Here is a 17,118-nt window from a genome sequence, read left to right as displayed (position 1 = left end):
CCATGTACATCCAGCCCTTGGCCTAATTTGGAAAGCTTGTAATGACTAACACTGGCTTGGAAGGCGCTTCTGGTCCCTTCTAGTGCGAATTCTTTGATTCTATGGCTCGGACAAAATTCTGTATCATTTACCAGATCGTGACTTCTTTTTGAAGCCAAGGCTTGAATGTTGGTCATCTCTGAATCCCCCCCATAGTGCCTGGCACAAAGTGTTCAATTATAGAGTGTTTGAAGAAAGTGGTTCTTTTTTGCCTCCTTCTTTGCAGTTCTGGGACCCACACAGTGCTCTCTGCAAAGTGGGTGCTCTTAGAACGTTGGAGGACTAAATAAATAAAGGAATGAATAAAATCCTGCCCTGAAACTGTAGAGAAAGCTGTCGTGTACCAGTGGAGCCAGCAGAGAGCAGAAGAGCTCAGTTTAACGACAGCTTCCTCCCCCGGAGAGCTGAAGCAGCCAGGCGCAGCCAGGGCAGGGAGAAGCAGATAGGTTTGTTTTATGGGGATTAGGAAATGCACAACCAGAAAAGGATAGAGACACAAAGCGTGAAGGCCTGATACATTAATCTCCAAAGCTTTCTCTATAGGGTAACAGTCTTATCAGGAAATGGGGTTTTGCTTCAGGCTAACTGCAGGTTCGTGGAGAACAGGGCAGGAGTTGCCAATGCTTATAATATGACTTCAACCACGTAGGTGGAAGAGATTCAAGGAACTTCACAGTGCACTTGTATCATGGCAAGGAGACAGAACTAAGAATCAGGGGTTGTGACCCTGATACCACTTATGTGACCTTGACAGAGACCCTTCTCCTGACTTCAGTTTTTCCATATGTCAGTGGAGGGGTAGGAGTGGATGATTTTGAGGGCCCTGGTCTGTGGATGGGTCCAGTTCTGGCTCCAGTCCTGCTCCTGCCCTCAACTCTCGGGGTGATGTCCGGGGAAGCCAATGAAGCAGGTGCTTTAGCCCTGGGCAAGGCAAAGCCACACCCCCACGCCCAATGTGCTCAGGAGCTGCCCAGTCAAAGTGGGGTGGGGGGCAGTTGAAAAGGAGAGGTGGAGTTGACTGAGTAGAGAGGGTGCAAGCCAGAGAATAAATGAGAAGATGCGAGAGAAGGTACACAGGGGCGAGAGCAAGGAGAGGAGAAGAGAAAGGGAAGAAAACAGAGAAGGGACAGAGTGGAGTGAGATAAGGGAGGGACAAGTGGTGGGCAGTGGTTTACGATTCCATCATTTAATGGAATGAAGCTCTTAAAAGGCATAAGCCTATGCATCAGAACCTTTGCAGTTGGGACCCCCGCACCTGTGCTTTTAAAATATGTCCTAGGCAGTCGTGATGTGAATCCAGGGTTAAGAATCATCAGTCTCTACGAATACTTGTAATTTTGAATGTGAGGAAGCGGGAGCAGCTGTCCGCAGGGCATCTCTGTGTTTCTAGAGCCCCTACCACCCCGTTTCAAAGGGCTTAGGATCAACCTGCAGAGGAGCTTCTGTCTGTTGCGCTCTATTCCAGGGGACAGGGCTCTTGGCTTCTCGCCTCACTCCTCAGACCAGGTCCTCTGCTGCTGATGGCACTGGGAAGGCTCACGGAAGATCCCAGACTTAACACCTTGCTTTTAGGAGGCAAGTAGGTAAAGAGAACTGAGAGATGTCCCCTGGGCGGCACAGTGGGGCAGAGCTCAGTTCCATTTCATTTCAGTGGGGAGCCCAGAGCAGAAGTCATAGATCAACAAGTGGGATGCTTCTGGAGAGACCGGTGGACCCACAAAGAGAAAGGGAAATTGAGAGGAGAATTAGGGGCCACGTTTCCTTATTTATCTCTAGTGGGAGAGGCAATGCTGGAGTGGCAGAAAGAGTTCTGACATCAGCCCAGCTCCACACTCCATAACCTGGGCCCTCCATTCCCTTGTCCGGTTGATACTAACGCACTCAATCAAACGTGGAACGCCACACAGACAGGAGCCGGCATTGTTATTCACTTCTATTGTTGTACCACAGACATATGCCCACTTCGGTGGTTATGGATGTGTCCTCCCTAGGCCTTCCAAAAGAGGTAAAAGCTCTTAAATTCTCAGTGACCATATTAGCACTTTCATGTTATGACTTGAGTTAGTTCTTAGCATGTAGGAACAATCACACTGAGTGGTGTTTAAAGGTTTTCCTTTCTGAAGCTCCGAGATAACTAAGGGATCAATGGATGTGTGCTCTTGAGAGTACCCGCAGTCTAGGGTTTGGGGGGGGGTCATATGATACTGTCATCAGTTACGGGAGGTTCATGATGTTTGTCCTACCTGCAGAATCCACAGAGACCTCACACGGAAGGAGAGAGAAATTTGTCTTCAACCCAGCCATTATTTTTTATGGATTTCTCTGTGCTTCGCATTTTTATGGTCTCCGAGGAGGATACCAACACAGCTGAGACAAAGTTTCTGCTCTTCTTAGGGACTTCCAAGGAACAGAAACATAAAGTGACCTGTGAAGGTCTCTTCCAGGAGCACAAAAGACACAGTTTGGGGCACAGGAGAAGGTGATATTGATTCTAAACGACTCTCTTAAAAAAAAATTTTTTTTTTTAAGTTTATTTGTTTTTGAGCGAGAGACAGAGCGTGAGCAGGGGGAGGGGCAGAGAGAGAGACACACACACACACAGAATCCAAAGCAGGCTCCAGGCTCTGAGCTGTCAGCACAGAGCCCGACGTGGGGCTCGAACTCACGAGCCGCGAGATCGTGACCTGAACTGAAGTTGAACACTTAACCGACTGAGCCACCCAGGTGCCCCTAAAAGACTCTTTTAACCATCTTAGAATAAGCTGTCTGATCTTAACCATCAGAGATGAATCAAAGGCGTTCCAGGAGGAGGGAGGGTCATGCACATAAAAATGGGTGCAGGAAGGAGCGCCCGGGTGGCTCAGTCTGTTAAGTGTCTGACTTCGGCTCAGGTCATGATCTCCGACTCATGAGTTTGAAGCCCACATCAGGCTTTCTGTGGTCAGCACAAAGCCTGCTTCGGATCCCCTGTCTCCTTCTCTCTCTGCCCATCCCCAACTCACTCATGTGTGCTCGCTCTCTCTCTCAAAAATAAACATTTTTAAAAAATGGGTACAGGAGACTGCAGGGTGTGTAAAATGACCCAGAGTGAGACTGACCAGGAAAGTCTCAGGAAAGCCCTTCAAGGGGCTGAGGAAACATGACTGTCAGGGTGATAGGCCATGCACATAAAAATAGGTACAGGAAGGAGAACCTGGGTGGCTCGGTCGGTTAAGTGTCTGACTTCGGCTCAGGTCATGATCTCGGATTCATGAGTTTGAAGCCCGCGTCAGGCTTTCTGCAGTCATTTGGCAAGAAGTCTACATACTCACCATAGCCTCAAAACCATCCCCAAAATCACACGCCAAGTCTGTCCTCTATTGGGTGCATCACTTACTCCAAATTGATCTCCTCCCAACTTAAGTCAAACCTTTAGCCTAAGACAATTTGATAAACGAATTCACATTAAAGTGTTAATAGCTACTGAGTTTTAATGTCTGTCTCCAAGTAAAAGTATACAAAAGAAAAGAGACTACTTTCTTTTTTTTTTTAAATATATATATATTTTTAACATTGGTTCATTTTTGAAAGACAGAGAGAGAGTGCGAATGGGGAAGGGGCAGAGAGAGAGAGGGAGACACAGAATTCAAAGCAGGCTCCAGGCTCCGAGCTGTCAGCATGGAGCCCCATGCAGGGCTCAAACTCACAAACCGCAAGACCGTGATCTGGGCCCAAGTCGGCCGCCCAACCAACTGAGCCACCCAGGCGCCCCAAAAACGAGACTACTTTCTAACAGATGGATTTCAGCACCCACCTACCGCATTTTTGTGGAAGAGATCTTCCGGGACCATCCAATCACACATCCCCAGTGTGAGGAAGGCCTCTCTCCTTTGTCAGATCAGAGGATCAGCAGGGATACTCGGGTCCCAAAGCCTGACTCCTTAATATCACCTCTTGGCGTAGGACTGGCTGTGTTCATCTGAGCAACAACAGCAAAAACAGGTCTTTATTTTTTATCATGTTTTATGGGTTACCAAGCACCTTCACTTACATTGTGTGAGCCGGTTCTCAGATCATATTTTAGCAAAAGCATGGATTATCAGGCCCATTTGAAGCAGGAGAAAACTGGGCACTTAAGTCTAGGGCCTCAGACGTCTAAGCCAGCGCTCTTTCTGTTATTCCATGTTGCTTCCTTCACTGCCTGAAATTCTCACTGTCTTCCGACTGGTAAATCGAATGGTTCCCATTTGCAAAATGTCCCGGAAGTCTTTGTCAGAAATCCACTTCCTGTGGTCTCGGGAATTTTGGGATTTTAAGGCATTTTAGGGAATGTCTGCATCAGTCTTTTGGAGTTACCAATTGTTCTTCCGGTATCCTTAACTCGATATCCAAACAAACCATCAGCTCTACTTCAGGATAGACTTCACACCTAATCAGTTCCCACTTCGTGGCGATTCCCAGCCCAGCCCCAAACCCCGTCTTCTCCGGCTTGACTTAGTCTAGGGAATAAGGTCCCCAATAACAAACACAAACCACCTTCTCTTCCATGGAGTAGTGGCTGGGTGTTGGCTGTAGGAGGCCTGGGAGGAATGAAATGCCTTTATGCTAAGCCAGCCAGTTGGGCCGCTGGTGTTTAAGGGACAATGTGTCTCTTTCCTTCTGGCTCCTCTTTTTCTCTTAACTGGTTCTTAGACTTCTCACTTGCCTCTCTGCTTTCACTCTTGCCCTCCTACTGTTAATTTGCCACTAAGCAGAGGCATTACTTTTAAAATATCAAATCAGGCCAGTCCCTTAGTCAACCGCCCCCTCCCTCATCCCAGTGGTTTCTTTAATAGAGCCTTTAAGGCTGTAAGTGATCTGGGTCTTGCATGCCTTGCTGGCCTCATCTAGTCCTCTCTGGTTCACCTGCTCTGTTCTCGTTCCCTTGCCTTGTTGCTCACGTTTGAATGCACTAAGCGTATGTAATGCCCGAAGTTCCGAAACCTCCCACAAAAGTCCACCAGAGTCGTGAGTCAAAGCCAAGCGGCAAGGGTCGTTTATTGCAGGTTCGAACCTGGTCCCCTGCGCACTCGTCGCCGGTGACGCAAGGAGGCCTTGATCAGGGTTGGTACAGCGTTTTTATAGACAGAGACAAATAGCACAGGGGAGGTTTCAAATTATGAGGGGCCTGATTGGTTGATTTTAAAGTAAGGACATTTGTTGTTCTGATTGGGCGTCCTTTGTCCGTCCTTTGGCGGGAAGGCTTTGTCCCTTACTTGTGGCGGGAGGAAAAAGGGGGAAGGGGGAAGAGGGTAGGGTAGGCGAGGAATGTGCTAAGCAAGCAAGTTTACAGAAGCGAGAAATGCCGGTTAGTTTATGTACAATTACTCATTCCATTACCTATCAGACTACATTTAGGAAGGTTTACAACCCATTCTACTACACAGCGGGTTACATTCAGGAAAGGCTTCACAATGCTCGTAGCAAACAGCAAGCAAAACAGACTTCTCAGCAATTGTATTTCTTATCAAAGATCCATAATAAGCAGAAAAGAGAACCTAGCTTTAAACTAAGGCAGGGCTGTTATTTGGATTGTTCCTTTCACATGCTTCTACCCCAGGGCCTTTCCACTGACTGTCCTTGGCAAGGAAATGTCTTTATGCAAATATTTGCATCTCCTGCAGTAGGACTTAGTCTATCTAGTTCACTGCTGAATCATTGGCCTCTCAAGCGGTGCAGATTCTCAGTACTTACTCGTAAAAAGAATCTGAGTGAATCAATTTTACAGGTGGAGAAACTGAGGTCCGGCGTGGGAAGGGCTGGTCAGTAGCAGAAGCACGACTCAAGAGCAATTTTTCTCTAACAGGCCTGTGAAATATCCATTGCACTGGCCTCCTTCTTCATATTACAAAAAAGCCCGATTCTTTTCCCGTATAAAGTCCTCATTTTCAGAAAGAAATAGCATTTTCACATTACAAGTATAGTCTAGTTTGCCCCTTTACTTCCTCAAACTTAAACTCTTTGATTATCAGGGCTGGGTGGGAACCACAAAAGTTACCTATCAAGCCTTTTATCTTGCAGAAGAGAAAAGCCAAGACCAGAGAGGAAGCTGGATTGTGGTCGTCGAAGGGGAATTAGAACCTAGGTCTCTCAACTGCCAGTACAGACGCTTTCTAATTCCCTCCAGTGCTCGGTGTTGAACATCTGTATCTGCTCACAATTTTACTTGTTCTCATTAAGATGAGTCTCTACGCCTCATTTTGGCAGGTAATCACCCTCAAATGTACATTTCACAGGGTGGTGGGAATCCGTGTACCTAGCGCGTGAACGAGGCCCGGATGCCTTCTACAGACACCTGTATCCTGGCTGCAGGCTGCTCAACCAGATTTATCTCTGGCATCATAAGGATAGGGGGCGGGAGAGTGAACATTTCTAACATGGAGTAGCACCGTCCCTCTGACCTTGCCACTTCCTGGCTGTGTGCCTTTGTGCAAGGCGCTTATGCTCTCAGGACTTCCCCGGGAGATGAGGCTAGCCGGCCCTCAAGTGCAGATGAGGAAGTACTTTGTAAACCACAGAAGGCTGCATACAGATGAGGGAGAGGTGATTCCTGGCGACCAAGGTCTGAAATAGCTCCCCATTGTAACCACAAACCTCTCCCGCTCCCTGCCTTTGGAACTTGGGAGAGGAGCCCTGGGGGGTTAGCTGCTGAGAGCTTAGGTTGGGGAGATGTGAGGTACCTTTGTGCTAAATCAACCTTTATGCTAAACTTAGCCATGGGGGGTTTAAGGAAGAATTCCTCTGCCCTTTGATCCTGCCTCGGCTTCCCCGGTGGTTCTTAGATGCCTAACAATGCAAGGATTATCAAAACAAAACAAAACAAAAACAAACCCCAGAAGTCACCTCATTCACAGCCCTAGTACTTCAGGAGAGGTGTGAAGGAAGCAACCCAGACCTCACTATCCCCAAGTAAAGTACTTACATAGCTAGAGATCTTGATTATTTGTCCTGAGAAGCAGCTAAGAAGGAGGGAGCCGCACAGGGAAGGAAAGACTAGAGCCGAGGCTGGGATGGAAGTTCTGCCAGGCCAGGTGGGGTAGGAAGGGAGGAAGTGCCACAAAAGAGAGAAGGAGCCAGATCAAACCAGGCTGAAGTCAGAAAGCAACTGAGGAGACGGAGGAACAACAAAGAGGAATGAAGAGAGGGGGTGAAGAGAGAAGGCAAAAACATAGAATGAGAAAGATCTTGGAGGGAAATTCAGAGAAAAGTTAGGCAAAAGGAGAAGGAAGAATGAGGAGTGTGGGTAAAGGAAGAGAATAAGGATAGGGGAGGGGAGGGGAGGAGCAGGGGTCTGGGGAGGGGAGGTCCAAGAGACCCCAGAGCACAGAGCCAGGGAGTGGGACTGCTATATGTTCTTGGGCTGGCTGTTCTTACAGGACAACTCTCCTTCTCTACTCAGTGGGGCCACCAAGGGCCAAGTCTTGGCTGGAGGAGATGCGAGGTTCTTTCCTGGAAATGCCTGTGGATAGTTGGGCGGGTATAATTAGATTCTGCGTCTCCTGTCAGGGACCAAGGAGGTTCCAGGATATATAGAGAAAATAACATGTAGTACTTAGGTTGGGTTCCTCTGGCCCAGATTCATTGCTCTCCCAGACTATTCCAACAAATGTGAGTGACTTTGTAATGCCCCATTTATGGTTAGCCTTGCCTGGACATGCCAAACCCGGAAGCTCTAACACTCCTTGCTGTGCATTCTCTCATAGCCTTGGTTAACAGACACAAAAGGAAATGGTGACAGTTCTCCAAGCCATTCAGGACACCTCTCGACCCCTCCTGCCTCTCAACATTGTGGTTATGGCCTAAGCATTGAGAATATATTCAAGATGCGTGGCTGGTGACAGGATTGGCCAAGTTCTCTGCTTCACTTGGTTTCTGGAGACATGCAATATCTTTTAGGCTTTTTGTGAGCTTGAAGGCCATAAAATGCCAGTCCTTAAAGAGCCTGCAGAGATCATCTGGTCCATGCCAAGGCTTTAGCTTATCCTTTCTTGATAACACGTTATTTTATTTATTTTATTTTATTTTATTTTATTTAAATATTTATGTATTTTTGAAAGAGAGAGAGAGACAGAGTTTGAGTGCGGGAGGAGCAGAGAGAGAGGGAGACACAGAATCCGAAGCGAGCTCCAGGCTCTGAGCTGGCGGCACAGAGCCAGACGCAGGGCTAACTCATGAACTAAAAGATCATGACCTGAGCAGAAGTAGGACACTTGACCGACAGAACCACATAGGCACCCTGATAACACATTATTTTAGAAAAAAAAACAAAAACAAAAAAACTGTTGAGACTCTGATTTGGACACCAAACATCTAACCAGACAACAGAATTCTAGGACAGCATTTCTTAACCTTCCTTTTTGTGTGTGGGGAGCAGGGGAGTACTGGATCTAACCAAGGGTCTGTTGATTCTTTGCTCACATAGACAAACAATAATGGTAACATTTGTTCGGGTGGTTCTTGGACTTTTGCATGTCCAGACTGGGGGGTTCCTGACCTAAAACTGCTCCTACTGGCCAGGAATCCGACAGATAATTTAGAGTTGAGTGAAAAGAACCTCAGTCTTGAAATGTGGAGGTCTTGCCCTGATCCAGCAGTGTAGTATATGGGCCAGAGCACTTTACTACCCATTATTAGACTCAGTGGCTCAAGCCCTGAGCTTTAGTAGATGGTTTCTGAAATCACCTTCCAGCTCCAAGTTTCTAGGCACCAAGATGAAATCAGTTTCAGTTTTTTTTTTTTTAATTTTTGGTACTTTTTGTCACAGTAGAAAGGCGAGTAGACCGGAAATCTCTCAGCTACTGAGAAAGAGGGACATGGAGGGTGAGGCTAAGGTATTCATCCTCCTCTAGGACAGGGATAAATTAAGTGCTGTTAGAACCCATCTCACCTTGACCGAGAAGACTTTTTACAGAGATAATGGAGAAAGAAATGATTCACTCCTAATATCCACATTCCATTCGCAAATCTGCTTTTGGAAGAATGATTCTGAATCCCCACTTCTCACACACACACACTTTTGCATTTGTCTGGCCCTCTTAAAATATTTGAGTATGGTGAGAGAGCTGTCTGGGTACATTCTGCAGCTGTGCATGATGGAGCATTTGTCTCCTCCAAGGCTGAGTGTTTGAGTGTGTGTGTGATTTAGTGTATACATGGGCATGTGTATGAGTGAAATCATGGAGTGTGTATGTGAGCAGCAGTGACTGAATATAAAAGGTGGTATAGATAGTGTGGCAAGTGTAAAATCATGTGGACCTGTGGGTGTGCAGGATTATTATTTTTTTTTTTTTAAGTAAGCCACTTTGGATTGTGTAGCCTCCTCTTACTTCTGTGATTGATTTCACGAGGGTAATGGTGCGTAAAAGCGCTGGTGAGATCTGGGGGCGCCTCCTAGTCTGACGTCAGAGAGAGAGTTTAAAAGGGGGGGAGCCGGTGGAGAGAACACAAGCCGCTTTAGGAGTCGCGGGTTTCAGAGCCATCGCTGCTGCCTGCGGATCCGCTCCTAGAGTTTGACCAACCGTCTGGCTCGGCTTCCCCAGCGCCGCTGAGATGCTGTCCTGCCGCCTCCAGTGCGCGCTGGCCGCGCTGTCCATCGTCCTGGCTCTGGGCGGTGTCACCGGCGCGCCCTCCGATCCTCGACTCCGTCAGTTTCTGCAGAAGTCCCTGGCTGCTGCCGCGGGGAAGCAGGTAAGGAGACTTCCTCGACGTCCTTTTTTCCCCCTCTTCTGAATCCCCCAGTCTTCTCTCAGGCTTTGCCTTTCCCCCCTGGGGTGGATTTAAGAGGTGGCCCTGCAGAGTGTCGGTGCTTTTCTGGGTCCCTCCGCTCCCAAATCTCTCAGGAAAACTTTCGAAGTCCAGAATCTCCTCTTACCTCTTTTTTCCCCTCTGATCAGCGCAGTTGGCCACAGTTCAGGTAAGTTCTTTGGCATTAAAGAAAATTTCAAGACCTGGGTAGCTGAGCACTAAAGGAAGAGGCATCCCCCAATGCTAAACACGGAGGTGCTGGCCCAGGTGCTGAAAGCGCGGACCTCTGAAGCTACTACCTTCCTCAGCAGTGCCTCCTTCCCATGCTCCTAAAGGGCAGTCTACAGACAGAACACAGTATGTTTAAGGTTCTGAAGGGTCTCCTTCCCCACAGTTAACTTAACAAAACCGGTAAGAACAATTCCAGTTTGTAGCTCCTGAGCTGGAAATTGAAACTGAATTAAACAAACTGTTGGCACATGTTTTATCTTTGCAAAACTGTATTAACAATCTACCATTTCTGCATGTGTGTGTGTGTGTGTGTGTGTGTTAAGCCTATAAAGGCAGAAAACTTGCAGAAACATGTGAGCTTTTCAAGCCTGTCTATGTAACTTGATGATTATAGCATCTACCCTTATTTTTATATCCTTCGCTGATTTTAAGTGTGACAAAAGTGCACAGCTGTGAACATTGGGTTTTGGGTGTAGCTGAATCTGCTTTCCATATTAGGTTTTTTTTCCATTTCTTTTTCTCCATCACCATCATCTTAATCCCTCATCTCTCCCTCTCTCTCTCTCTCTTTCTCTCTCTGTCTCTTACCCTATACAGGAACTGGCCAAGTACTTCTTGGCGGAGCTGCTGTCTGAACCCAACCAGACAGAGAACGATGCCCTGGAACCCGAAGACTTGTCCCAGGCGGCTGAGCAGGATGAAATGAGGCTGGAACTGCAGAGATCCACTAACTCAAACCCTGCCATGGCACCCCGAGAACGCAAAGCTGGCTGCAAGAATTTCTTCTGGAAGACTTTCACTTCCTGTTAGCTTTACTAATTATTGTTGTCCATATAAGACCTGGTTCCTTTCCTCCAAACCTCATCCCTCTTCCCTAACTCCCCAGTCCTCAGCAAGACCCTTGCATTTGAAATTGGAGACTGTAAATACAAAATAAAATTATGATGACATTATGAAACACAAGAATTTGTTTCTCATTGTGTATCTTTCTGCTCAATAATATGTGATTAGCAGTTGTGATTTCGGTCAAGTTACTTGAGGTATGCATGCCAAATCTCACAGACATATGATTTAAAATTTCCTGTGGCAATAAAGACTCTGTCCTAAATGGAAGCTCTTATAGTTTGGGTCATTTCAAACAGAAATAATTTCAGATAACTCTATGAATTCTAACTTTAATCCAGTGGACGTTACTGGGAAAGGCTGCCACAAATATCAATTACACATTACATACACTTAAAATTATATATTGATATGAGTATTTATGGGTAAGCAGACTGGAGTGCCCAACTATCCACCAAGCTAATCTGTAAAATATATGAAAAGTGGAAAGGAAAAATCATTTGGGAGTGGAAGGAAAGAAGCTGGCTTAAAAGCTAAAATGAAATTCTGAGCCTTTAAAATGTGTTTCTTGTTTGTGGACATTTATCTACAGAACTACTTTTGCTTTTATATCTTCTTTGACAACCCTCTCTGTAACTGAATGTGGCCAAAAGAGTGCCTATGTTTTAAAAGCAAGCTCCTAATTTTTTGTTTCTCAGGGGAAAAATATTACTCGTACCATAAGTTTCCAGGCGAGAGTAGTATGGGTTGCAAATAACATATGTCGGTTCGCCTCAGTGAATACTATCCAAATGAAGGTATCACAGCACGATTTCGTAATTGCAGAACAAATGAAGGAGAGATCTCAAGCCTTCTTTTGATTTGATTAAAGCAGGCACCAGATAAAAATGCAAACTATAATAAAAACACTCAACACATGTTACTATTATTATTAGTATTATAATACATACTAAATAGTACCATTCAAGATAGAGATAAGAACGTTGCTGATGTAACTCAGAGACTCTAAATATATGCCCCGTTGGGGATGTATGTTCTAACTATCACCGGTATTTTTGAAGAGCTGCTAGAACAATAAACCCAATAAGTACAAAAACTCAGTGCAAATCCCCACAGTGTGAGCTTACTGATAGCAGTATATAAAACATCTAACAGGAACTTCATCTTTTATAGAAAATATTTGCGTTAGATAATATACCTTTTAATCTGAACGTGGCTGAGTAGAATTTAATTCCTGAACAGCTGATCAAACAAGAGAAAATCCAAGCCACTTTACCAATCTCTGTGAAAACAGAAGATCCTTCGAGGTTCTGGTGCACCTTTTATTTACAAGACATTTATGAGGGAATTAATGTGTGTCCACTTAGGGGATCTGTCAGTGTTAAATGCCTTGTGGACATCTGGTAACCAATCAACCCAGTGAAGTAATAGAATCACATTATTATGATTAAAGTACAGAAGAGAACATAACTTAATTGTTTTCTGTGCGGTGCATAGATTGTACGCGTGCCTGGGGATCTTAACTTTTCAGTATCATCTTTAGTTGTCAGTCCCCAATAGCAGTATGAAAATAATTGGCAAGAATTATGTAGTCATGACTCCACATATATATTTATTCTTTACTTAAAGCCTAAATTGAATGGAGCATTTGGTCAAGGTTGATTATCCTTCAGCCTCAGTTTTCCACCTTCATCAGTAGGGGGTTGTACTGGGAGGGAGAGTGATATCCCTTTCAGATCTGACTGACAATTTGCACTTCAACACTGACAAAGGTGACAGAGGAATGTTGATTTTTCACATTTTAATAAGCGTATGGAGCATAGCTCTTTTCTAATGTATGGAAGCTATTATTTTTTACTTCCTAGTTAGTTCATCTGCGTACTTCCTAAGTTTGATTCCCTGAGTGTAGCATTCTAGCCTGTTTATCATCTAGCCAAAATGAACCGTGTAGATTACGTTTTCCTTCCTCCTTGCCACAACCACAGACCTCAGCAATCCTGAACAACCTGCTACTTCTTTTAATGGGAGGGCTTGAACAAGGAACTCCTCTTTTCTAGGCCTTAGTTTCCCCATCTAAAAATAGGCGTACTAGGGCGCCTGGGTGGCTCAGCCGGTTAAGTGTCTGACTTCCGTTCAGGTCCTGATTTCACGGTTCTTGGGTTTGAGCCCCGAGTCGGGCTCTGAGCTGACAGCTCAGAGCTTGAAGCCTTCTTTGGATTCTGTCTGTCTCTCTGTGTCTCTGCCCCTTCCCTACTCATGCTCAGTCTCTCTCTCTCTCTCAAACATAAATAAACATTAAAAAATAAAATAAAATAAAATAAAATAAAATAAAATAAAAATAGGCACACTAATGGAACCAAGCCCTTAATATTAAGAGGCTTCAATAGACCTTGTTTTGCAAGTTTTTAGTATGTGGTAAGTACTTGGTAAGCTTTGAACGTTAGTGGTACTAATTTTCTTGTCACATATGCTGTGTTTTCTAGCCTCTCTTTCTTTTTTAAAAATGTATATTTATTTATTTTTCAGAGGGAGAGAGAGAGAGAGAGAGAGAGAGAAAGAAAGAGAGAGATAGCATGAGCAGGGGAGGGGCAGAGAGAGAGGGAGAGAAATAATCCCAAGCAGGCTCTGCCCTGCCAACACAGAGCCCGACATGGAGCTCGATCTCACAAACCATGATATCATGACCTAAGCTGAAATCGAGTTGGATGTTTAACAGACTGAGCCACTCAGGTGCCCCTCTAGCCTCTCTTTCTTTGCTTTTGCTATGTCTTGTCACTTCCACAGGCCCAAATCTACCAGCCTTCAAGACATATTTTACATTCTTCTTGCTTCACAAAATTCTTTCTTTACACCCTCAATGGGAAGAGCTGTCTTCTCTGAGTACCCTACTCTGCATTTTCTCCATGGAGCTTATTTACCACTCCCTAACATTTATTATAGCTATATAAATGTGTGTAAGAGAGTATCTGTGTGTAAACTTCCAATGAGTAGATGTATGTCCGATTCATAGGTACAGTTCACTCAGCATGTCACGCAGCAGAGTAGGTTCTCAGTGCTCACTGAAGAATAAACGAATGGTCTGTGAGTAGTCTCAAATGGCACAAATCTCGATTTACTTGGTGACCACATTCTTTCTTAATGCCGCAGGTGACAGGGGAAAATGACATCAGTGGCCATTCTATGTTAGGAGTAGGTGACACCAGAAAGATACAGCACATGGTTTGGATTTTAATTGCCACGGCAGCATGTGATGATCAGACTCACTTATACTGGAAGCTTCGATCATTTCAGTTTTCTTTATCCATCTTATGAAGTAAGCCTCAGTAGGGCTTGCTTTGCTATCCACCAACCACGGGGCTCACACTTACAGAGAAAAAGATTCATTAAGACTTCTTTCACGTTTGTTTATTTCAAGATCATGCAAATTCACTCTTGATCCTAGGGCAGGACCATTGTTCTTGGCCTTGGCTCACGCTATTCTCAATACACAGACAATTTTGTTTTATGGTGACGTAAAATATACCTTTAATTGCAAATATCAGACATGGAAGAAGGCTCAAAGATCATCTGGTCCTCATTATTCATTTTATTGAAGGCTGACATATGGAGAGGTGAAGCCATCTGCCCAAGACACCCAGTGAGTAGCAAAGATGCAGAGATGGGGCAGAGATGGGGCAAAGCCTAACTCCCCTCTCTTACCTCTTATTCTATGACACTGCCCCAAGGAATCTGCTCTTCTAGATAACTGGTGTGTTTCATTAACCTGATGTGAATGTTAATTTTGTCCCTGAAATTTCTTCATGTTCCACGACACAACAGGTCTGCATCCGAGAGAGAACAAGACAATTGATACAAAATAGCTTCCCATAATTATAGAAAGACAGGAAGAAGCAGTTAACGGTATTGATTATGAGGAAGAAAAAAAAAACTCAGTGGAGATAGTCTTTCACTTAATTAGACCCAAGAAACAAAGAATGATTCAGTCTTGGAATGGAGGTGCTGGGGCTGTCCCAGCAAGCAGAGGGACTTTCATGCCAAGGAGATGGAACAGTAGTAGTACCTGGAGAGATCGTTTTCAGAGAAATCAGGATACATACCCACAGGACGAGGCAGCAAATACATCAATGACCACCTGGAATTCTTTAGAAGTGAAAATGAGTGCTTTCATTTGAGAGTTCAGTTTTTCATTACCTAGAATGTGCTTCAGTGTCAAGGACTTGCTGGAGACTGGGAGAGAATTTGTATGACGAGGTTCCTGCTTTCAGGGAACTGAGTCTAGTAGATAAGACATATTCATTAAAAATCATCAAATGCTCTAACGGAGGTTTTTATAGACTACTAGGAAAGAAGAGAGGTGTCAGTAATTCCCTCTTTTTTTTCTTTTCTTCTTTTCATTAGTATTTAAATTTGGCTTGTGAGCCTAAGTTATTTTATTCTGGGTAGAACAAATAAATTATAGGTATAATGACATAGGATACATTTTTACAACATAATCTCAGTTAGCTTTGAAAGTGTTAATATCCTTTTACATATGAAGAGGCTGAGAATCAGAGAGATTAAATAACTTGCCCAAAGATGTCACCAGCCGGTGTGGTGTTGGAAACAGGTCGTCTGATTTCCAATCTAGTGCTCTCCCCACTGTATCTTAGGGGAAAGAAGTGAATTAGAGGGAAATTGTGACTTGCTGGAAAATTAAGAGCAGATCAGCTCCAGACCATCTTAATTTAGCTCTTCTGTATAGAACACACATGGGTATTACTTCTCGGTTATTGTCAGAGGAGAATTGGATTTAGGCTCTGGGGTTGAGATTTGGTTTTGTGACCTGATTAGGGGTACTATTTCCAAAGAACTGTTTGTAATCTTTCCTTTCACATACTTAATATAATCGTTTCAGTTTTGCTACGTAAACGAATAAACAAATAGAATTCATAACCTCCGCTTTAAGCACCCCTTTCCCTACTTAATCTCTCACACCCAGGTTTCAGTACGACTCAGGCTTGGGCATTTTTAGCCTGAAGCAAATACAAGCTATTAGTCTCAGTCTTTATTCCACAGGCCATGGAATCTGCCTCACTTATCAACGTTTATTTATTTTGGGGACAGAGAGAGACAGAGCATGAACGGGGGAGGGGCAGAGAGAGGGAGACATAGAATCGGAAACAGGCTCCAGGCTCTGAGCCATCAGCCCAGAGCCTGACGCGGGGCTCGAACTCACGGACCGCGAGATCGTGACCTGGCTGAAGCCGGAAGCTTAACCGACTGCGCCACCCAGGCACCCCAAAATCTGCCTCACTTATGACTGGATAGTGGCCATATCTCCCCCCCCTCTCTGCTCTTAGATGTATATCCTATGAAAAGTGGTCTTGAGGCTGGGATTTTCAGAACTGAGAAATTTCATTGAAAAGTATAAATGAGGACAATTTGTGCTAAGTAGGCTTTTATGCCACCGAAGCTGATAGAGCTCTCAAGGTCTCAGGTAAATATTCTAGGTCACATAAGTAGTTCTCTTCTTCCCATGTTTCAGATGTCTCTGGAATAGCATCCATTAAGACGGTAAAATTGTTCTCCAGATATGAAACAGTTCTATTAAAATAAGAAATATTTCAAAGAAATTCAAGCTTTCAAAGTAGAGTTCAAATAGTTAAGGAAGATAATGCATTCTCAGTTAATTGCTGGTTAATTATATCTTTCGTGTATAAAAAATATAAAAGTACATTTTCAGCTCTAATGCTACATTAAGGTCAAATGGCACACTTTAGGAAGGAATACATTAAGCTACTCTAGAATTGTTATCCCTGGTAACAATTTATTTGACTATAAAATACCCATTACGAAAGTCAAGATTTACTAATTTAACTAGAACATAGCTCTTTATTCCTTATTTTCCATCAAAATTCTCCCACTTACTCCGCAAACATAAGGACAGAAGGCAATGATTTTACCAGACTTCTCCCCAACATCTTCTTCATCACCATTTGTTTGTTGTTATACACAGATTAACATGATGTACTCATAAGACCACTCGAGTCAACACCACCACGCTGTTTTCTGGAACCTCCTGGCTTTCATGCTTTTCTTCTCAGGTGATTTACCTATTTGTCATTGCCGTGGACAGATTTCTAATATTTTTCTGTGTCCTTCTCCTCATTTCTCCTTTCTGCTCCCAGTCCTTCTCTGATACCTGTTACCTCCCTGACTGTGGCATTCTGAACTGTTTTGGTAAATCACCACCCCCCCCCCCCC

The 17,118-nt window shown here is 44.4% G+C and overlaps 1 protein-coding gene across 1 annotated transcript; it reads left to right on the top strand.

The window, feature by feature from the left end:
• The first annotated feature begins 9,498 nt into the window (after positions 1-9,498).
• SST (somatostatin) lies at positions 9,499-10,998 on the top strand. Its single transcript, XM_040481068.1, has 2 exons — positions 9,499-9,744; positions 10,630-10,998. Exons 1-2 carry the CDS (start codon positions 9,607-9,609, stop codon positions 10,840-10,842), a joined length of 351 nt encoding a protein of 116 aa, XP_040337002.1. The 5' UTR covers positions 9,499-9,606; the 3' UTR covers positions 10,843-10,998.
• Positions 10,999-17,118: the final 6,120 nt, after the last annotated feature.

This window comes from Herpailurus yagouaroundi, unplaced genomic scaffold (assembly GCF_014898765.1).
Source record: "Herpailurus yagouaroundi ecotype Mexico unplaced genomic scaffold, PumYag 159, whole genome shotgun sequence".
Classification (NCBI taxonomy): Eukaryota; Metazoa; Chordata; class Mammalia; order Carnivora; family Felidae; genus Herpailurus; species Herpailurus yagouaroundi.
The sequence above is the reverse complement of the archived record's forward strand: the minus strand, read 5'-3'. Positions and strand labels throughout refer to the sequence as shown.

Coding starts and splice junctions, on each gene's coding strand:
- SST (XM_040481068.1), top strand. CDS start 9,607: ATGCTGTCCTGCCGCCTCCAGTGCGCGCTGGCCGCGCTGTCCATCGTC. Junction 9,745..10,629: donor CTGCTGCCGCGGGGAAGCAG/GTAAGGAGACTT, acceptor TACCCTATACAG/GAACTGGCCAAGTACTTCTT.